This window comes from Myotis nattereri (assembly GCF_964212035.1).
Source record: "Myotis nattereri genome assembly, chromosome: 1".
NCBI lineage: Eukaryota > Metazoa > Chordata > Mammalia > Chiroptera > Vespertilionidae > Myotis > Myotis nattereri.
The window spans coordinates 3465346-3488161 of record NC_138075.1 but is presented as its reverse complement, the minus strand read 5'-3'; the positions used below and the strand labels follow the sequence as shown (position 1 = coordinate 3488161).

Genomic DNA, 22816 nt, shown 5'->3' with positions numbered 1-22816 from the left:
GGGTCTCTCAGCCACGGGAGGGTTTTTCCTGAGAAGATCGTGGCCGGAACCCAGGCTGGGCTCCACAGCTCAGAGCCCCGGAGCCGAGAGCAGGCGCATCCAGCAGGAAAGGCCCACAGGTCTTCTGGCCGCTGGAGACCAGAGCCATCAGAGATAAAAGCCTGTTTCTGGGGTTTTTAAACCCAGAGGACAGAATTTTCATTTGCAGTTACTGACCCAGGAGGAGGGAAGGCAGTGCAGACTGCAGGTGCCGAGGACGGGCAGGTGGGAAGTGTTGGAGAGACAGTGGCCAGGAGACTCGCACTGACTGGTACCTTCCCAAACCAAAGCGGCCGCTTTCCTGAGAGGCACTGGCCCCTCCCAGAAGCCACAGCTCAGGAAAAGGGAAAGACCCGCCCCAGAGGTGCAGCCGCCCACCCTCAGCAGCCCTGCCTGCCGCCCCCGGCACCCCGGCCTCTGCAGGGGAGGCAGCAGCAGGGGCCAAGCCTGCAGGTCCCAACAGTCTCGGGGGGCTGCCGGGGCTGACTTGGGGTTGGGCTGTCCACCCCACCCTCCTGGGAACCTGACTGGTGCTCCCCCCTCACTGGAGAGCTGACAGAACTCCAGGTTTCCAGCCAATCCTACTGGACTGCATCCGAGGATCTCCATCCGGCCGAGGGCAGGGAAATATTCTGGGTCATTCTCAGAGGAGTAGTGCTGGGATGGGGAAACACACCCACTGCCCCTCCCGGGAGACTCAGAGTCTGGACTCCAGATTCTATCGAAAGCCCTTTCAGAAAGAGCACAGGTGGGCAGTTGGCTGGCAGGCAAAGGCAGGTGGATGCAGCGCCATGGCAACCTGGGAAGGTGGCTGACCCATCCCTGGGCCCCATGGTGCTGACAAACTGGCCTTAGAGGGCAGCGTGGCCCCTCCCAGGCACAGCCAAGGCCTGTGGAGAAAGACAGACTGTGGTCTTGAACCTTCACACAGGGGACGGAGCCCAAGGAGGACCATCTCTGACAGAGGTTCGCACCCAGGTACCGCCCGGGAAGCCCAGAACTGGCGAAGAGAACAGCCAGCCGCAGTCATCAGGGGGCAGGGTCCAAAGGGTCCTGGGAGGCACTGCATCTGCTAGACAAACACCACCTCACTCTTTTCTTTATCTTCATTCTTTATGGATTTGTTATGATTTCATCTCTTTTTTTTCCTTTCACTTATCTAACTTTTATTTCCCATTTCTTACTCTCTTTTTTCTTCTTTCTCCCGCCTTCTCTGTTTTTCCTGTTCTCATTTTTTGTCCGTTTCCTCCTCTGTTTTCCTTTTCATAATTGTTTTCTTTCTCTTTCCTTTTATACAGATTTCCTTCCCCTAATCTTTATTCTTATTTTCTTTCTTTCATCTCTGCCCTTTCATATTTCTTTTTCTCCCCCGTTTTTTCTCCTCATTTTCTTCCTTTTCTTCTATTATTGTTCTCTTTTCTCCTTCCTAATTCTCTCTTCATTTGTGGTTGCTTTTCTTCTTGTTGTTGGAATCTTGTGTATGTTTTGTTTGTTTGTTTTCGTTCTGTCAGCACTTGCACAACAGCCTGAATGACATGGTCAGGGGTGAGCCTCATAGTCAGCCAGCCTGAGAGGAGATTTCACCCGCAATGGGACAATAACATTTAAGGCTCAATTACAATAGGAGAGCTCAAATAACTCACACAGGGACATTCCTAGAGCACCCAGCTCAGAAGATCTAAGAGACTGCACCACTGGCGTCCAAAAGAAACTTACTACATACAGCCATTCCACAAAGACTGGGAGGCATAGCAGTTTGTCTAATACAGTGGTCAGCAAACTGCAGCCCCTTGAGTGTGGCTCTTCTACAAAATACCACGTGTGGGCACACACGTACTGTGCGATTGAAACTTTGTGGCCACACACAAGGGGCCAAAGAGCCGCATGTGGCTCACGAGCCACAGTTTGCCGACCACTGGTCTAATACATAGAAACCAATCCAAAGGAACAGCAAAAATGGGGTGACAAAGAAACAAACCCCAAATGAAAGAAAAGGAGAAAACTCCAGAAAGAGAGCTAAACAAAATGGAGGGAAGCAATTTATCAAAGTAATGGTTTTAAGGACGCTCAAGGAACTTAGTGACAATTTCAAGAAACTCCATGGGAACTACAATAATATGAAACAAGAAATAGAGATCATAAATAAGAATCAGTTGTAAATAAAGAATAACATATCTGACATCAAGAATACACTGGAAGAAATAAAAAATAGATTAGATGAGGCAAAAGACAGAATCAGTGACTTGGAAGACAAGGTAGAAAAAAAAAACACCCAATTAGAGCAGCAAAAAGAAAAAAAAGAATTAAATATCAGGAGGATAGTTTAGGGAACTTTGGGACACCATGAAATATAACAACATCCACATTATAGGAGTACTAGAGGAAGAAGAAAGTGAGCAGGGAATAGAGAACCTGCTTAAAGAAATAATGACAGAAAATTTCCCCGACCTGGTGAAGGAAAAAGTAACACAAGTTCAGGAAGCACAGAGAATTCCAATTATGATGAGCCTAAAGAGACCAACTCCAAGACACATCATAATCAAAATGACAAACATTGAGGACAAAATAAGAACCTTAAAGGAAGCAAGAGAGAGACAGAAAATCACCTACAGGGGAGTACCCAATAGAATGTCAGCTGATTTGAAAACGTTTTTAAAAAATCTAGCCACTGATTAAAAATGGCAGCGGAGTAAGTGGAAGCTATACTGACACTCTCTTAGGACCAAACTGGAAATACAACTAAGATACAGAAAAACACCTTGAAAAATCAACTGAAAACTAGCTGGAGAGAACCCTTATAACCAAGACAGAAAGTGGAGACTGCATGGAGACTGGTAGGAAGTGCGGAGATACAAAGGGGCTGGCCCAGCTCCCACAGACAGCAGCTGAAGGTCGGGAGGCTACATGTCCTTGCCTGAGCTCCTTCTGGGGCTGGAGTTAGATCCTGGTGCACATCTTGGTCCCTTCCAAGGGCACCCAGCCCCAGAAGAGGGAGCCATAAGCTGTGGACTACTGATTGCCCCAAACAGCATATTCAGGGCCAATCAGAAACAGCGTTAGATATTGTCCTGCACTAGAGATTGGGAGTTTTAGCAGATCTACCTAATACATAAACACAGACACAAACAGGCCACCAAAATGGGGAGATAAAAAACAACAACCCCCAAATGAAAGAATAAGAGAACTGTCCAGAAGAAGAGAAAAATGAAATGGAGATGAGAAATTTATCTGACATAGAGTTCAGAATAACAGTGAGAAGAGATATAGTAAATACTATGAACAACTATGTGCCAACAAACTGGACAATGTGGATAAAATGGACAAATTCCTAGAAAAATACAATCTCTCAGAACGGAATCAGGAAGAATCAGAAAACCTGAATAGGCCAATAACAACTGATGACGTTGAAGCAGCAATAAAAAACACTCCTAGGAAACAAAAGCTGGAGTCTGGACGGCTTCACAAGGGAGTTTTACCAAACATTCAAAGAAGAACTAACACCTATACTCCTCAGACTATTCCAAAAAAATCCAAGAGGAAGGAATACTTTAAGCTCTTTTTATGAGGCCAGCATTATCCTAATTTCAAAACCATATAAAGACACTACAAAGAAAGAGAATTACAGGCCAATATCCCTGATGACCATAGATGTTAAAATCCTCAACAAAATATTAGCAAATCGGATCCAGCAGTACATCGGAAAGATCATACACCATGACCAAGTGGGATTTATTCAAGGGATGCAAGGATGGTACAATATTTGCAAATCAATAAATGTGATACATCACATAAACAAATTAAAAGACAAAAATCACATGATCATATCATTAGACACAGAAAAAGCATTCAACAAAATCCAACACCCATTTTTGATAAAAACTCTCAGCAAAGTGGGAATAGAGGGAGCATATCTCAACATGATAAAGGTCATATATGACAAACCTACAGCCAACAGCATACTCAATGGGCAAAAACTAAAAACTTTTCCTCTAAGAACAGGAACAAGACAGGGATGCCCACTTTCACCACTCTTATTCAAGATAGTACTGGAAGTCCTTGTCACAGTGATCAGACAAGAAGAAGAAATAAAAGGCATCCAAATTGGAAAGGGGGAAATAGAACTCTCATTATTCGCAGATGACATGATATTGTACATAAAAAACCCTAAAGACTCCACCAAAAAACTACTAGATTTAATAAATGAATTTGACAATGTAGCAGGATATGAAATTAACACCCATAAATCAATGGCATTTTTATACACCAGTAATGAACCCTCAGAAAGAGAAATGAAACAAACAATCCCATTTACCATTGCAACAAAAAAATTAAGGTACTTCGGGAATAAACTAAACCAAGGAGGTAAAAGACTTGGAAAACTACAGGACGTTGAAAAAAGAGATAGAGGAAGATATAAACAAGTGGAACAATATACCATGTTCATGGATTTGTAGAATCAATATCATTAAAATGTCCATACTACCCAAAGCAATCTACAGATTCAATGCAATCCCCATTAAGATACCAACAGCATATTTCACAGATCTAGACTACTCCAAAAATATATATGGAACCAAAAAAGACCTTGAGTAGCCCTAGCAATCTTGAGACAGAAGAACAAAGTTGGAAGAATCACAATACCAGATATCAAGTTATACTACAAAGCCACTATAATCAAAATAGCCTGGAACTGGCACAAGAACAGGCATCTAGGTCAATGGAATAGATAGGGACCCCAGAAATCAACCCAAGCCATTATGCTCAATTAATATCTGACAAAGGAGGTAAAAATATACAATGGAGTAAAGACAGTCTCTTCAATAAATGGCGTTGGGAAAATTGGACAGATATATGCAAAAAATGAGTTTATACACAAAAATAAACTAAAAATGGATAAAAGACTTAAATGTAAGTCATGAAACCATAAAAATTCTACAAGAAACCATAGAAAGCAAAATCTCAGATATCTCTTGTAGCAATATATTTATGGATACATCTCCTAGGACAAAGGAAATAAAGGAGAAAATAAACAAATGGGACTACATCAAAATAAAAAGCTTCTGCACGGCAAAGAAAACCATCAACAAAACAAAAAGGGAGCCCACTGCATGGGAGAACATATTTGGCAACGATACATCTGATAAAGGGTTAATATCCAAAATATATAAGGAACTCATACAACTTAATAAAAGGAAGACAAACAACCCAATTAAAAAACGGGCAAAGGGCCTAGACACTTCTCCAAAGCAGACATACAGATGGCCAAGAGATGTATGAACAAAAGCTCAAAGTCACGGATCATCCCAGAAATGCATATTAAAATGACAATGAGGTACCACCTCACACCTGTCAGAATGGCCACCAACAACAAATCAACAAACGACAAGTGCCGGCGAGGACGCAGAGAAAAGGGAACCCTCGTGCACTGCTGGTGGGGATGCAGGCTGGGGCAGCCGCTGTGGAGAACAGTATGGCGTTTTCCCAGAAAGATGAACTGAGGCGCTGCCATTGACCCATGGCTGCTGCTAAGCCACCCGGTCTGGGCCACTTTGTCATGACAGCCCTCGGAAACCACTACCAGTGGCTAAGACAGCAGGCCCCGAGGGGGACCGTCACCTGCAGACCCAGCACCTTTGCCCCAGGTGGGACCATGAGGTCCATCAGGGGCACGGCCAGCAGGGCATTGAAGCAAAGGGGCACCTACCCCTTAGGAGTCGGGGAGGGAGCGCCCCTTAGAGGATTGAGAGGAGACGTCTACTGATGTGCAGAAGGGACCGGGAGGGCCTATTAGGGGTCCGGGGGTGCGCGGGGTGTGGCATGATGGCCATACTACTCTGACGTCAGGCACAGACACGCCACCAGGTGAGCTCAGGTCCCTGTCGCTGGGCTGCAGGCAGGGCCCCTCCTTCCCCCACACGGGTCCAGAGGGAGGTGTGGGTTCCGGTTCACACCGCAGCCACTCAGCGTCATGCTCTCCTCCAGCCACCGTTCCCTGGGCCTCAAAGCCCCTTCCTGCTCCCAAACTGCTGTCCGTCGAGGTCCCACTGATTCTTCAGGGCAGCTCGTGCCACCTCTCCCGCCAACGTCTTCCCGAACCCCAGAAGTTCTTTCCGTCTCTGTCTCTCTGTCTCTCTCTCTGGGCTGCTATATGCTTTTGTTCACCCCAGAATCACATGCCAATGGAGTTACACAGCCCGCCAGGACCCCAGGGGGCGCTGGAGGGCGTGCCATGCAGCCTGGGCTCCCGCCTTGGCACCCTGAGCCCACCCGCCCTGATCGCGCACACAGTGGCTGCTTTGCCACCATTTGCCCAGGAAATGTTAGACACGCTGGGCCGTGGCCTTCCGCATGCCACAGGCCAGAGCCTCCTGGCCTTGGACTGGCTGGGTCAACAACGGAGAAATGTTTGCCGAAGCAGATGAGGCATTTCGCAAGGGAGACGCGCACGGGGGCGGCTCTGGCCCCGTGAGGAGGCCCAGTCCCAAACTCGAATCACAGATACAGGCAAGCTGTCTGGCTGGGGTGCAGCCATCTGCCCTGCCACCAGCCAACATGTGCCATCTGGGTCCCAGAGCCAGGGCCTCGCACTGTCATCAGCTGCGGGCTATGGGCAAGCATTAGGTTCCCCTCTGTGAAATGGGTACAAGCCGGCTGGGTTGGTCAGGGATTAATGAGGTCGGTCACAGATGCAAAGGGTCCCCTCTGGCTGGCAAGAGTAGGTGCTTAGGACTGTGGGGAATGGTCAAAGCATGGGGTTCCAACCTCGTTAGTTCTAAGGGGCACCCTTCTGTGATGCAGTCCAGACCCGGGTCAGCCCAGGGCATGCCTTCAGGCCAGGGTGCACAGACTCTGGGGGTGGGGGCAGAGCTGGGGGCAGCAAGTGCAGGGGATGGTGTGAGACTGAGCAAATGAGCGTTTGTTTATTCATCCACGGGCCCTTTAAGGCGATGGACAGGGAAATGGGTGGGTTTCGTAAAGGAGAGTGCGGCTGCCTGGGTCATGGGGGAGCTCATGGCCCAGGTGCGCCTGACTCGGGCTTCTGCTTCCCGCTCACGTCTGCTCTACACGGAGCGCAGCGCTGAAGGTGAGGCCGGGGCCAGGACTCAGGGGCAGACCCCGCCGCCACCGCCTAGGAGCTGTGTGCTGGGTAAGCCCCCGCTCTCGGCAAGCCTCGCCATCCCTGTCTGTAAAATGGGGATAATACGCCCTTCACCCTTCGTAAGGGATGTTGGGTGAAGAGCTAGCACCTCGCCGGACGAGCTGGTTCCGCAGGACAAGACACCAGTGTCTGCAAAAAGCTTTATTGCTCCGCCTGGCACTACAGTCCACACCCAGTCAGCAGTGTCTCCAAACGACAGCCACTGTTGGCACCTGGCCTCCATGCTTCCGCCGCCAGCCACTCCCATGGGACTGTAACTTCCCCCAAAGGATGGTATGACCCCGGGTGGGCCATTTCCACCCTGCGGTTCCCTCGCTTCTCTCAGAGGATGAGTGGTGATATCAGCTGTGACTGGCAGGTGACACTCCAGTCTTTTTACCTGATTTCAGGAAACTTCTATCCTTGGCCTGAGCCCTCAGTGCATCCGTGGAGAAACCAGAGTCCAGAGGGGGAGGGCATGAGCCAACGTCACACAGCCGGTGGTGAGCCGGGACAGCTCCCCACGACAGACTCCACTCCAGTGCCCCCGCTCAACCATCAGGATTGACGGCTGGTGTTGCTGACGGGGAAGGGAGGGGGGGCTTGGACACATGCTTCCTGGCGGGATGTCTACTGGAACCACCTTCCTAGGGAGCCGGTGGCGCTGGGCTGGGAATCAGGGGTCGGGTCCTGGGCTTGGACAAGACGATCCAGCTCTCGGGGCCTCAGTGCGAATTGCCACTGGTGAGCGGTGAGGGCGTGACCATGTGTCCTCCGGCCTCTCCCAGGTGCCTGGCCTCGCCTGGTGTGGGAGGAAGCCATCCTGGTGGCCGGTGCTGCTACTGTTACTCGCTAAAGTCTCACTCGTCACTAAGCCTGCGCGTCTCACTAGGTCTCCGCAGACGGATGGCCGCAGAGCGCCCGCATCTCGGCCGGGGAGGCCGCGGCTCAGGAGAAGTGCCCCCCCGCGGGGCGGGCCACCTTGCCCAGGAAGAGGACGCCCTCCGGGTTCACGATCGCCATCAGGAACGGCCTGTTGAACACCACCAGCTGAGAGCCCATTCGGGCCGACCGGAACCCCAACACCATGCCCGTGGCTGCGGCCGCTTGGGTCCCCGACTCGTCCACCTCCACCACGGCTTTGTGCACCATCTGCAGGGAGACACACACACCAGCTCACCGGGGCTGGGAGAGGCCGGCCCGAGGGCAGAGCCGCCGCCCGTGGCGTCCCTGTCCAAGGCTCTGCACAACCAAGCCTCGGAGCAGGTGGGAAGCAACGCGATGGCGCAGCCGCTGTGCGCCAGGCCCAGGTGCACTCCTGTGTTTCAGCGAATTCTCGCGGCGTCTCGCAGCAAGGGTGGACGCTCCGACTTCACAGAGGGAGAGGGGGCTCAGAGTGGTCAGGTCATCGTTGGAGGCCACACAGCTAATGAGGGGAGGAGTTGCCACCTGGTTTTGAGTTTTGATGGTTTAATCCTTCCCCAGAGGCAGTGCTGGGTGTGGCTTCTCATTGCACAGAGGGTATGAGACACTGAAACTTGGCTTCTTGAAGAAAAAGAGGAGAGAGAAAGAATACGGAATGTGGAGTGGAATGGAATAGGATGGGATGGATGGGATGAGATAGAATAGAATAGAATAGAATAGAATAGAATAGAACAGAATAGGAATAGAATACCAGTAGAATAGAATAGAATAGAATAGAATAGAATAGAATAGAATAGAATAGAATAGAACAGAAAGAATAGAATGTCTCTGGATGCAGATGCTAGGACCCCCTGCTCACCTCAGACACCTGGATGTTGGAGTGGTTGGTGAACCCTCCTAGGTCAGCGTGGGAGGTGAAGAGGTCCCGGATGCCCAGCGTGGGGAGGATCTTCTCCAGCTGGTAGGAGCCCTCGATGGAGAACTTGGGAAGGTAAAGCTGGAGCTTCCTGGAAAGAGAAGAGGACCTTTCTAGACTCTTCCAGAGCACCGGGTCTCAGCTCCCATCCCCACCGTCTCCCCGCAGCTCCACGTGACCCTCAGCCCCTGGCCTAGGGAGAGTCCGTGCCACTCTGGACTCGGACTGGACAGCCCGGAGCTCACTGCCCATTCCGACAGCACCGCCAGGAAAGCAGGCGCCCAGCCCCAACCCTGCCTCCCGGCTAGGCCCCGGGGCCGGGACTGCCCTGATGCCTCTGGGCTCAGAGGCAGCTCCTGGGCTGGGTGAGTCCTTCGCGCTCCCCCCCCCCCCCACCACCACCCCGTGGTGGCCCCAGGGACACGGTCTCCCTGGTGGGGAGCAGGGCGAGGCTGGCCCAGTGCCGCCTGAAGATACCTCTTTGTGAACTTTTTGAGCCACTTGGTCAGGGTCTCCTGGTCCAGGCCGGCCTCCGCCTTCTGCATCCTGCCCTCGCTGGGGAGAATGAAGAGGGCCGTGGCGTTGCCCTGGTAGCGGAGCCCCACCACCCTGCAGTAGAGTCTCCGGTCCAGGAGGTAGTCATACTCGTCCTCGCGCTTCATCATGGGCACCTGCACCACTGTCTCCGGGGTCACGTGGAAGTCCTGCTTGCCGGTGCTCTGGGGGTCGAAGCGAGTCTCCCACTTGGCTAGAGGCAAACGGACAGAAACGGGAATTCTCAGCTGCCGGTAAAAGCGCGGACAAGGAGCCCATTCACCAGAGATCACCCTTTAGAGCCACCTGGTCGGTAGCAGTGGCTGCTGAGCCCCTGCGCCCCTTTATTATCTGGGGGCTTGAGCTTTCCATGGGCCTTCTGCGACATCTGCAACACAAGGAAGTCAGTGTTCGCGTCCTCAGGGCCCTCAAACCCCTAATGTTTGCTTGATTTTCCGATGCAGCTGAAGGTCCAATGTCCAAGGAGAGAGGGGAGAAGGGAGGCCGGCTGGTGAGGCCACGCTCTAGCTACACATTCCATTTCTCTCGTTCCCCGACATGAGCTGTGCATCGAAGTTTGGGGCGAAGGTTTGTAAGGTTTCCTACTGGGAAGTCCTCCATTAGCTCCTGCTCAGCCTGCTTCCTGGAGGGGGTGGTGATCAGAGTGAGATGGACAATAGTCATGGGCACCTTCTTCCTAGTTATCCAATGTGGCCCCCACCCCAACACCCCTTCGTTCAGTTCACAGGTGTCCTCTGCATCCTGTTGGAAAGGAATGGCCCCGGGCGGGGGCCAAGCTTAGACTCCAAGCTCGATACCCACTCTCCGTGGCCACAGGAAGGGGGAGGTGGTTTACATTTAACTCCTTTTCTCCCTTCCCTTCTCCCCTCCGCGCCCTGCCCTCCCCTTCCCTTCCCTCTCCCCTCTTCATCTCTCCCTCCCGCCCTCAGCCAGCCCCACCCAGGGCACCGATCTTCAACCCTTTTCACCTCACGGGCACACACAGAGACAGACTCACACCCTGCGAGGCTCACCAAGGAAAACGCAATGTTGCCGATCCGACACAGGAAACAAAAGTGCCATTTGATGCGCTCGCAGCGGGTGGCTGCTGCTGTGTTGGCTGTTGTTATTTTTTATTTGACACTCGAAGGGAGAAGAGGTCTGTGCCCTGACTGGGTATCAGGGGCTGCATGTGCTAAACATTCTCTTGGCCCAGCCGCTAGAAATGGCTGGTTTAGAAGCAGCGGGGGGGAGGCGGGGGGGCACGGGAGTGGGAGCTGAGATGCGGAGGGACCCCTGAGAACTGTCAGGGTTGAGGCTGGGGCTTCGCTTTTGGGGAGGGGGAGACTCCAGAGGAGCAGGCTCTTGTCCCGGGATTTCTTGGCAAAGGAAGGAGCCCCTATAGGGCCGTGAGGATCGGGGGAAAGGCCCTCTAAGCCCTCCCCAGGCCCGCGGTCCTGCCCCGCGTAGCCAGGGGTCCGTTTCTCTGGCACCGTGGCCACGACCCACTCACGCTTCAGCAGCTGTGACTTCAGGGGTCCCCAGGGGCCCCCAGGCAGGGAGAGCTCTTCCCCAGCAGAGAAAACTGCGCCGGGTCATGAGCACCCCTACAGTCAGAGGCACCGCCTGCCCACGGTTGCCGGCCGCTGCGTTCCACCCACAGGCACCGGAAGGACCGACCTACGCCGCCCTCTGTGTGGGCGGGATGGAGCGTTCTCTTTGTTTGCTTGTTTTCCTGTTAACCTTCACCCAAGGATATTTTCCCCTTGACTTTTAGGGAGCGTGGAAGCGAGAGGGAAGGACAGAGAGAAACATCGATGTGAGAGAAACACATCAATTGGTTGCCTCCTGCATGAGCCCCGACCAGGGCCTGGGCCGGGGAGGAGCCTGCAACCGAGGTCCGTGCCCTTGACCGGAATCGAGCCCAGGACCTTTTGGTCCGCAGGCCGACACTCCATCCACGGAGCCAAACCAGCCAGGGCTGGAGCCTTCTTTTAAGAAAAGCAGCTGAACAGAAAGAGGAAGCTCAGGTTGGAGCCCGAGGGCCTTACCTTTAAAGAAGATGTAGTTCACCATGACCATGACCTCGGAGCTGTCCAAGTCCTTCACCAGGTCCACGATCTTGCCTTTCGTTTCCTTTGCCACGTAATCGTTGATCTGCTTTTGGGCCGCTTCAGGGTCCTGGAAGTTGGTGGGGACAGCGTCTGCCAGGTACAGCGTCCTCATGGCGCTCAGGAAGGCGTCCTGGATGTGCACCGCCGGCCTGATGAACAGCGCGTTGCCCAGGCTCAGCTGCAGGTCCTCCCGGGGCCGGCGCACCTCCTGCAGCAGCCGGTGGAAGCCCTGGTGGAGTTCGTCCTCCTCGGGGCCCCCCTGGGTGCTGAGGCCCAGCCCCTCCAGGATCTGCGCCTTCGTGCTGGCCCGCGCCCCCAGGGAGATCATGGCCAGCGGCATGGAGACGCTCAGGGGAGAGAAGAAGATGTTCTGGTTGGGGTTGGCGGCCACCAAGGCCCTGAAGAGGTCAAAGGTGAAGTTCCTGTGAGCGGGGGTGGCCGTGGTGGGGGTGGCCGTGGTGGGGGTGGCCGTGGCCGTGACCGTGGCCGTGGCCGTGGCCGTGGGTGGCAGCTCCCTGGCCCTCTTCCTGGTCCGCCAGGAGTGCTGGTGGTGGAGACCGGAGCCCTGCGGGCTGAAGAGCACCAGGCAGAGGAGCAGGCGGAGCTGCATGGCGGCGCCTCTGGTTCTGGAAGGGAGAGCGAGAGGAAGCGCTCAGGAGGCCGTGCGGCCAGCGGGGCTTCTCAGGGGAGAGGCCCGGTGGGCGTGTGCAGGCTGACTCCCAGAGAACTCACCGCCCCAATGCTGGGGGCTCATTCCAGCAGGGCATAATAAATGCAAGAAGTTCATCAAAAGGTTGGTGGGCCTGGGGCTTCAGCAGGGCTGAGTCCTGTTACCTGCTGCTGGAATAGCTGAAAGCATTTCCCCAGACCTGAAGATCGGCATCTATGATCGCCTGCTGCCTGACAGCCGAGGGCAGTTCCCCAACCTGACAATCTTACTGCCCACCAAACCTTACCTTGGGTATGTGTATCCGCTTTGCTCTCGGGCAAATTGTGTTGATAAAAAGCTAAGGGGTCCGGGGATTCAGAGAACTTAGTTACTAAAGCTAAGCTTTCCCTGGCTCCCCCGAAAAATGCCTTCCAAACTTATATTTCATATCATTTATTTAATTTACTCACAGCCCCTTCTCCAGATTCCTGAACCCTTCTAGAGGCGGATGCTACCCCGGCATTGCCCAAGAGCGGCCTCCAAGAGAAAGGATGGGCCCGGCTGGCGTGGCTCAGTGGTTGAGCGTCAATCTGTGAACCAGGAGGTCATGGTTCGAATCCTAGTCAAGGGCACATGCCCAGGTTGTGGGCCTGATCCCCACTGTGGGGTTTTCAAGGAGGCAGCCGATCCATGATTCTCTCTCATCGCTGATGTTTCTCTCTCTCTATCCCTCTCCCTTCCTCTCTGAAATCAATAAAAATATATATATATTTTTTAAAAGTGAGTCAAATGCAGGCATAGACCTGGAGCTCAAGGAGTGTGAGCTGTGGGTGGGGCAGCACCTGGCCAGGGCGACCTGTGAGACCCCATTTCCTCGGCTGTTCTGTGGGGTGCGTGCTCTCTAGCGCTCTCTCTCTCTCTCTCTCTCTCTCTCTCTCTCTCTTTCTCTCGTGAGCCTGGACGCAGCCAAGCAAAGGATACCACCCGGCTGGGGGTCTGCCCCACTGGAAGCTTGTGCTTGTGTGAACTCCCTTCACCTGGGCACCCGACCCCGCCACGGACCCTCCTCATCAGGCCCCCAGCCCAGCACCAGCGCTGCCAGAGCCACGTGACCCACGCAAAACCACACTCCTCAGGGCCCTGGACAGGGCACTGGGCATTGCTGCAGAGCGGCCCTGCAGGGGAGGTTGGGGTGTGCGAGGGGAGTGGAGGGGGCGGAGGGGAGCAGGGTGGGGGCGGAGGGGGCACAGATACCAACGAGCTCAGCAGTCAGGCAGCGCCGGGCTGCAGTCCTGTCTCTGAGCCAAACGGAGGGATTCCACACAGGTCACAGCCACTGGCCCGCAGACCGCACCTGAGCTCACAAAGGAGGCCCATCTGAGTGTTCTGTCCGCAGAACCTTGGGCTCCCCAGAACCACATGCGGGCCTCGGCCCTGGCCGCACGCACTGCTGGGCGCTGCCCTGTCCTCACGTGGATCGGCTCCTTTAGGCTCGCCCACCCGAGGAGGCTAGTTCCTCCGCTCGCCCCTCCACGATGGGTCATCGAGGCTCAGAGAGGCTGAGTCTTGCTAGCAGCGGCGAAGCTTGGGCTCGGACCGGTTCTGACTGTTAAAGGCCGCACTCTAACCGGCCTCACCTTTGACCCCCCCCCTTCCCCCTCCCCCCACCCCCCCCCCCCTGCCTCTCCTCTGTTTCTGCGTCACAGCCCTAGGTTCCGGTTCCATGTCCCAGGCATCTGGGCAGAGCCAGTCCCTAATCTGCAGATAACACCCCTCCCCCGCCCCCTCTGCCCCCCGCCTGTCCCTGAGAGCTCCTCGGGTGGCCTTGGAAAGACAGGCACTGTGTCATCTCCGAGCCACCGAAGCTGGTCTGTTTCACGGCCCCGTGGGCGCCTCCTGCCAAGGGGGACAACCACGTGGGCCGGACGCTGCTGAGAAGCAGGCGCTGGACACCGCCCCTGCCACCCACTTGAGGGAGTTCCTGCTTGGACAGAACCCAGAGGCAGCGGGCGGGGGAGCAGGAGTGACCGCTTCGGGCCTCCCCTCCTCCCCTCCTGCTCCCCTGACCTTGGCCCAGGCCTCCCTTCCCCTCTCCGGGCCTCAGTTCAACCCCAAACAACGGCAGGTCTGTCCCTGTGGCAGCCAGTAGCCCTTCTCCCTACAGTCCCACCCCCCGAAACACCAGAGATCCGATGGGCCCAAGCCACTTCTCCACGCGCCCACGGGGTCTCCCCAGGAGCCGGCTCTCCTGGGAGAGGCCCCCCTCCTCAGGCTCCCGGGATGCGGGTTTGGGGCCCAGAACCCCTGCTCCATGTGGGCCCCTCCTGCATTAAAGCCACTGCTCACTGAGCCTACTAGGACCCTCTGTGAAGGTCACGCCATCTAATCTTCACCAAAGCACCGCCGACCTCACTTCGCAGGCAGGAGGCTGAAGCCCAGCGGCAGGGCCTTGCTTGTCCCAGCCAGTGGGTGAGGGCGCTGGACTAAACCCAGGTGCCTCTGGCGGGTGTCGGCGCTGCGCCCGCCGTGGCTCCCTGCACGGCCTGAGGAATGGCATGTGTTCCTCCCCCGTCACCCCCACCCCCATAGCTCCCGGTGCGCACCCCGGTCTCTCCAAGCTGTTCGCCCGCGTTAGCTCCTGTTACAGTCCTCCACGGAGCTGGTGTCTTATCATCGGCACCGAAGAGGAAACAGAGGGTCCGAGAGCCCCCCTGCGACCCGCCTCCCCACCCCGAATGTGGAAGCCTCGGGCACGTTTCCAGTTTCAACGCCCAGGCTTTGCCGTCACACTTCGGGGCCTCTGATGGAAACACACAGCCTTGACCGCTGTGTGCCACTTTGAGCCGGGGCGAGCCTGCGCCAGGCCCTGTGAGCTTGGCACCCAGGAGAGCAGCACCCAGAGTGCCCGCAGAGCCTGCCTGGCGACTCGCCCCTGGGCTCCCGAGGCCGCGTGTCTGCAGAAATGCCCCCACGTGTCCGAGGGAAGACAGCAGAGCAATCGGGCTCACGTGGGCTCCCTGGCCAGAGTGACCGGAGGCAGCTGGAGGACAGACTCCAACATCCAGGGGCACCGAATCTGCTGGCGTTTACTCCAAATGTTAGGCAACCGAGTCCCACCAGCTCAGTTTGCGGCTCCCCTGAGGCAGGTGTGTGGCGGGGCGGGTCTGTCTGCCTTGTGCTAAGTCCAGAAGGAAAGGTGCCCCAGATCCCACATGAGAGGGAAAGCCAGGACCCCAACTTCCCTCGGGCCCTGACGACCCAGGGGCCGCGCTTCCAGAGAGCAGTGGCCTGGGGAACGACCCCACCCCCTCCCCATCTCCTGACCATCGGAAAGGCTGCTCAGTTCCTGCCACCTCTTAAAGAAAGCCCCTTCCGTTTGTCCCCTGGCCACCCCCCCTCCTGCTTGGGGGCCGCTCGCCACAGCGTCCGACTGTCCAATCACAAACAAGGTCACCCTGCACCCCAGCCTGCGAGGTGCTGCCATTCATGGGGTAAAATTTAACTCTGATTGTGGGCTGGCCCACAAGGCACCTGTGGCCTTGCTCAGCCTGCCCCGCTCCGACCTCAGCCGGTGTGTCCTCCGCATGCCCCCCGGGCGCACGTCTTCTCTTAATCCCTCAGACGCAGCGAGCCCATCCCAGCCCCGGGCCCCTCTCTCCGCCTTCCTCGCCAGCAGCCTCTCCTGGACCTCAGGCCTCCCTGCCGTCCTGTATAACCGCCTCCCATTGCGTCTTCGTCCCGCCAGTCACACAGGTGCAGTTACTCTGCACTCGGCTGCCCCCCTCGTTGCGGCTGCTCTCGCCCAGGAGCGCAGGTGCTCTCCGTGGACAGGGCCCACCAGTCAGGGGAGGGCTGAGAAGCCTCTGAGACAGCGGTTCCCAACCTGGGCTGCATATTAGAATCACCTGGGACTCTTTTTAAAATCCTGATTTCTGGGCCTCCTCCTCCGGAAATTCGGTTTCTTTGTTCTGGGGTGGGGCCACAACATTAGTAACAAACAAACAGAATTTCCGGAGGGTGAGGCCCAGAAATCAGGATTTTAAAAAGATCCCCAGGTGATTCTAATGTGCAGCCCAGGCTGAGAACCACTGTTTGAGGAATGAACAAGTGAGTGAGTGAGTGAATGAACGGATCCCCCTTCCCCCCCCTCCCCGTTCTCTGTAAGGCAGGTGTCGGACCACACCTGGGCGCGGCGGGAGCAGTGTATCCAGAGCGAGTGCCCACGCGCTGGGCTCATGGCCAGGTGCCCTTGAACCCTCCCCCACGACAGCCCAGCTTCAGTTTCTTGTCTCTTTTTAAAAACCACTTCCTTAAGGCAGGACCACACCAAAGGCCTGCACTTCAATGTACTACTTGGTGAGTTCACACCGAGAAGCCATCACCACCACCAGGGCCCAGCCCACATCCATCACCTTCCAGACCCCCAGACCCCCAGACCCCCAGGACCCCAGACCCCCAGGACCCTCGCCTCTCGCCCAGGTCTCCAGGCTGCATCCGTGGAGGATGGTGTTGGCCCCGGGGAGCGTCTCCCTCTCATGGCTGCATTTCTTGCCTCTAGTTTCCTCAGAAAAACTAAAAGTTCCTCCCACTGTGAGTCTCGGTTTTGTTTATTTAACACGTGGCCCGAAGGCGCCGGCAGCTCCAGCGGCTGCAGCTGCGTGGGCACCTCCCGCCGCAGCCTTATCCCAGGGAAACGGTTACACTGGTCACTTTCCTGCTTCTGAAGGCCAGAGGGCCTCCTGTGCACCGACATCATCCCGCTCCCGTGTCCGGCTCTCGGCCTGGGCCACTGGCCTTTGGAGGGGCCGCTCTGTGTGGCGGGAGGCGGCTGCTCTGGGCGCTGTGGGGTGGTCCGCAGCCTCCTGCTCTCCGCTCACTGGATGTCAGGGAGTGGAGACCCCCCCTCCAGTGTGACACCTAAAGGCCCAGGTGTGGCCAGATGTGCCCTGGGGGTGAAACCAGGCCTGGGTGAGAGCCATCCCCTTAATCAATGGTAATTGATCCTCACAGTCACCGCCCAGAGGGAGCTGTACGTTGCATCTCACCAAGAGAAACTGAGGCTCGGCCACACTTGGTGTCACGCCCAAGGTCACCTCCGCTGCCCAGAGCCTGCGCCCTTCCCCACACTGCGGGCTCCCTGCTCATCCGGGCACCTCCCAAGTGCCAAAGCCCTCCAGCCCCGCAACCGCCGGGCCCATCCCCTGACCCTCCTCACGGCCCCCGAGCCCACGGCCCCCGCGTTCCTTACCCTGTGCCGGGCGAGGGTGCAGCAGGGGAGGTGACAGCCTGGCTCTGGCCGGAGTGGAGCCAGTACTTGCCACTGACCTAGTGGGGCTGTGGCCCCGCCCCTCTCTGGCCCCGCCCCTCCCCGGCCCCGCCCCACCAGCCCGGCCCCGCCCTGTCCCTGCAGCCTCCAGCCAACAGGTTTCTGGCAAAGCCACCTGGCTCTGACGGGGTCACCTACCCACTGCCGGGCGAGCCCCTGGAGGGGCTGGGGAGGCCCAACAAAGGACCGGTGGTGTCTCCCGACACCCAGAACATGCCCCTTTGGGGAAGCTGATGCTTTAGTCGGGTTAATGTTTGTTTTTTTTAATCCTCACCCGAGGTATTTTTCCACTGATTTTTAGAGAGAGTGGAAGAGAGAGGGAAAGACAGAGAGGAATAGTGATGACATCGATTGGTTGCCTCCTGCACACGCCCGACCAGGGCCGGGGCCGGAAAGGAGCCTGGAACCCACGTACACGCCCTTGACCAGAATCGAACCCAGACCCTTCGGTCCGCAGGCCGACACTCTATCCACTGAGCAACACCGGCCAGGGCCAGTCTGGTTAGTGTTAAGAAGCAGCCCCCAGGGGGAAGCCCAGAACCCCGGCCTGCAAAGGAAACCTCCATCTGTGAGTGGACCGGCCGCCTCCCCACCAAGGGCAGGGGTGGGCCCCGCGGAGGCCTGGCCCTGGGTACGGGCTTCCGGTCACCTTGGTCTTGCCTGACGGTGGCCTCGGAGGTGGTGGCTGCAGCTCTGGGGAGAGGAGGCTGGACGGCACAGGGAGGGGCAGCCGCCCCCACGGGCTGGTTCCTGGCTCTGCAGCCACTTTGCTGTGGTGGCGGCTACAGACACACACTCCTACCCCCACCCGCACAGCGTCTCCGCTCTTCCCCCTGGACTAATAATCAAATTAGCAAAAGCAGACGAACAGGAGAAAATCGTGTTTTAATGTCTCGCATGGGCATTCTGTGAACATGGAAAGTCCATACGTGAGGCCACACATTTAGGACAAAGGAGGAAGGGAGGCAGGAGGGAGTGGGGAAGCTCAGGGAGCTGGTGAAGAGCGGGCCCAGGCCGCGGAGACCCTGGCGAGGGACAGAGATAATGGGGGCGGGGGTTTGGCTAAGGCCCGGCCTGAAGCCCTCCTGCTCCCCACACTCCATCGGCGGGCGGGCGTGGCAGACACCCCCAGAGCTCCTTCCGGAAGCGGGTTTTTCTGCCTGAATCTCGGGCAGGAAATGGGGGAAGGGTCAAAGGTCCTTACTGTCTGGTCTCCTTTTTAAAAACTCTGTTAGTTTCAGGGGGACCGCACAGCGGGAAGGCAGCCATACACTGCACGCAGCGCTCCCCGATAATCCCAGGCCCAGCCTGGCGCCGTACGGCGCTGACCGCCCGCAGGCCCGTCCTGTGACTGCCCGCCCTCTGCACTTCTCAGGCCCTCCGCCTTCCCCACCCCGTCCCCTCACCCGTCTCTGCTGGCAGCCACTGACCTGTTCTCTGTGCCCATGAGTCCCTTTTGTTTTCATTGCTCTTGATTCCACGTCTAAATGGAATCACAAGATGTTTGTCTTTCCCGACCGAAGGACTTCACTCAGCACAACACCCTCCAGTCCATCGCTGACGTCACAAGCGGTCAGACTTCATTCCCTTTACGGCCGAGGGCGCTCCCTCGTGTGAATGGCCGCCGGCCTTGTTAGCCGCGTGTCCATGGTGGAGCCCTGGGCTGCGTCCAGAGCTGGGCTGTTGTAAGTGACGCTGCGACGGACAGAGGGTGCCCCGCATGTTCTTTCCAATGGTTGTTTTGGCTTCTTCAGATACGGACCCAGAAGCGGGGTCACTGGGTCATAAGGCAGTTCCGTCCCGGGGTGTGAGGACACTCCATGCTGCTGTCCACAGTGGCCGCACCGTCGGCGTCCCCTCGCCCCCCCCCCCCGCCCAGTGCTCCAGGCCCCCTTTGCCCCACCTCCGCGCCAGCACCTGTTTGGGGACGTATTGGTGACGCAGGATGAACAGCTGACAATCAGCTCCCCAAAGCCAGCGGCAGGCCGGCCGGACCTCGGTACCCTGCGCTGCAGCCACGTGTTCTCGCAGCCACGGGCCACCGGCCAGGGTCTGGCGGAAACTCGAGGGATTCGGTCCCACTGGGCCTGTGGTGAGGAGCCTTGACCAGCCCCCCTGCTGCACCTGTCACCGAACGAGCCTCCGAAGCGCGAGGGGACTTTTCCGAGCTGCGATGCGTAGGGACAGAGTGGCCGTGTCCGGGCGGCCGGCAGGAGGGCCGGGCCCGTGAAGAGCAGGCCGGTCTGAGCCTCCACTGCTCTGCCATCTGCCTGGCCCCACACTTCCAAGAACACTTCCAAGACGCTGCTGCTGGCTCGAGCCTTGTTTTCATTTTATTTTATTTTATTTTACTTTATTTTATTTTATTTTATTTTATTTTATTATATATATTGATTTCAGAGGGGAAGGGAGAGGGGGAGAGAGATAGATCAATGAGGCGAGAGAATCATTGATCGGCTGCCTCCTGCACGCCCCATACTGGGGATTGAACCCACAACCCGGGCCTGTGCCCTGACCAGGAATCAAACCATAACCTCTTGGTTCCTGCTCAATCAATGTCAGGAGCTCCCCTCCCCCGGGAGGCCCCCCAGCTTCCTGGTTAACGGCAGTCCCGCGAGGAACTGTCTGTGGGACGAGAGCGAACAACCGAGGGAAACCATGATGCCCGCTCCCCCCCCCAGCGAGGGCCATCGCTCTCCCCGCTCTGCAGGCAGCTGGGGTGCAGGCTGCACCCCCGGTGCTCAGAGCTCGCTGCCTCCCTCTGCCTGCCTCCGAGGACAGACTGTCTCCTGCTGGCGGGAGCTCTGAGTGACGGACACCCCGCCCTGCGAGCACGGGGCGCGGGGCCCCCAGAAGCAGCCTCCCGGGCGGCGTCACGCAGGCCCCACACGTGCGACCCCGGGGGAGGGCCGCGGCGCAACGAGGGGCCCGGCCCGCTCACGGGGACAGCGTGTCCCGCACGGGGCCGCCTCGTTTATTTACTTTCCAGTGTTCCACAGGCGCCTGCAATCCGAGGAGCGGAACTAAATATTTACTCCGTCGATCAGGGCCTGGCAGGTGCAGCGGAGCCACAGCTCGGCCCTGCTCAGACACAGCCTTCCCACTCGCTCATTCACGGGTTCACCCACTGGCTCATCCGCCAGAGAGCCACTGGGCCTCAGCCACGTGTCAGATCCTGAGATCAGCCCGAGGACCAGGAAGGGGGTGAGCGGCCCAGGTAGTGGGGTGACAGGGCCAGGTAGTGGGTGACAGGGCCAGGTAGTGGGGTGAGCAGGGCCCAGGTAGTGGGGTGACAGGGCCCAGGTAGTGGGGTGACAGGGCCAGGTAGTGGGGTGACAGGCCCAGGTAGTGGGGTGAGCAGGCCCCGGGTAGTGGGGTGACAGGGCCCAGGTAGTGGGGTGACAGGGCCAGGTAGTGGGGTGACAGGGCCCTGTCTTCGAGATGCTCCATGTAATGAGGCCCCAGGACTGTTTGATGGAGAGTGACAGTTTGCCTGGAAGAGAGGAGGCATGAAAGGGCCCCTGGCGGGATGCAGACCTCAGAGGCGGGAAGAAGCCGTGTGGGTGACAGGGTCTCGGGGACGGTGTGGGAGACGGGGTCTGGGGGACGGTGTGGGAGGTGGGGTCTGGGGGACGGTGTGGGTGACAGGGTCTGGGGGACGGGGTGGGAAACGGGTTCTGGGGGACGGGGTGGGAGACGGGGTCTGGGGGACGGGGTGGGAGGTGAGACGCTCTGGGTCCCCAGTCTTTCCGTGACGGAGGCCATGGGACTCATGGGGCGGGAGAGGCCGGCAGGGCCAGACCAGGGCGGCCTGAGAGCAGAGAGGGGTCCAAGCTGTGTCTGGTCGGCAACAGGGGCCATTGAGCGCTTTTGAACGGGGGAGAGAGGAGCCCAGTCAGCACGAGGAGGCAGCACTCTCGAGGCTGAACTGGGGGTGACTGTTCCCCCCTTTCTCCCCTCCATCGCACCAGGACCGCACCTTAACACATCCATCGCCCCAGGGGACGTTGCCACGGTAACCCCCGGCCTGGGACTCCTTTCTGGCTCCTGGGAGACTCCTGAATCCACCCGCCCACCCGCTCTGCAGGCCAAGCCGGGCCCATCAGCCTGACTCTCGCTCGCCTGGCCGTTGGACGCACCCCCAACCCCAGCAGGCGCAGGGCAATGGCGATAGGTTCGGGAGGACTCGCTTTCCAGACAGCAAGCCCAGGGGAGGGAAGGGTGAGCGCTCCTTCAAGCCCTGGAGGCCGGAGGCCGGGGCACTTCCTAGCCTCCGTCCCTGCAGCCGGGCGAGCGGTCAGCACACGCCGTCCGCTCAGCCGTGTCCTCCTGGGGCCTCCTTTGTCGCCCTCCCGGAGGCCGTCCCGTCCAGCTCAGCTGTTTTATTTATTCTTCTTACTGTTTTGTTAATCCTCACCTGAGGATATTTTCCCATTGATTTTTAGAGAGAGTGGAAGAGAGAGGGAAAGGCAGAGAGAAATATTGATGTGAGAAACACATCGATTGGTTGCCTCCTGCAGGCACCCCAACCTCAGGGCCAGGGAGGAGCCTGCAACCGAGGTACATGCCCTTAACCAGAATCAAACCCGGGACCCTTCGGTCCGCAAGCCGACGCTATCCACGGAGCCACACCGGCCCAGGCTCAGCGCTGTTTTGGAGGCAGGGAGGGCAAATCCCCCGTCCTCCCGGCCTCTCCCTTTCCTGTGTCCTGTCTCCTGCTGTGGACATGGCCTCCCAGGATCCGGTCTCCCAGCTCCGGCCTCCCAGGATCTGGCCTCCCAGGATCTGGCCTCCCAGGATCTGGCCTCCCATGATCCGGTCTCCCAGGATCCGGCCTCCCAGCTCCGGCCTCCCAGGATCTGGCCTCCCAGGATCTGGCCTCCCATGATCCGGTCTCCCAGGATCCGGCCTCCCAGCTCCGGCCTCCCAGGATCCGGTCTCCCAGGATCCGGCCTCCCAGGATCTGGCCTCCCAGGATCTGGCCTCCCATGATCCGGTCTCCCAGGATCCGGCCTCCCAGCTCCGGCCTCCCAGGTTCCGGTCTCCCAGGATCCGGCCTCCCAGCTCCGGCCTCCCAGGATCTGGCCTCCCATGATCCGGTCTCCTAGGATCCGGCCTCCCAGCTCTGGCCTCCCAGGATCCAGCCTCCCAGGATCCGGCCTCCCAGGATCCGGCC

At 57.5% G+C, this 22816-nt stretch overlaps 1 protein-coding gene across 2 annotated transcripts; it reads right to left on the bottom strand.

The window, feature by feature from the left end:
* Positions 1 to 7324: 7324 nt before the first annotated feature.
* LOC308526436 (plasma serine protease inhibitor-like) lies at positions 7325 to 17635 on the bottom strand. Of its 2 annotated transcripts, none has more exons than XM_081101546.1 (5): positions 17563 to 17635; positions 11603 to 12291; positions 9495 to 9765; positions 8961 to 9108; positions 7325 to 8329 (listed from the first exon to the last, which is right to left on the bottom strand). In XM_081101546.1, exons 2-5 carry the CDS (start codon positions 12273 to 12275, stop codon positions 8126 to 8128), a joined length of 1296 nt encoding a protein of 431 aa, XP_080957672.1. In that variant the 5' UTR covers positions 12276 to 12291; positions 17563 to 17635; the 3' UTR covers positions 7325 to 8125. The 2 variants fall into 2 exon arrangements, with proteins under 2 accessions (XP_080957672.1, XP_080957673.1); XM_081101547.1 differs by lacking the exon at positions 17563 to 17635 and adding an exon at positions 13569 to 13668.
* Positions 17636 to 22816: the final 5181 nt, after the last annotated feature.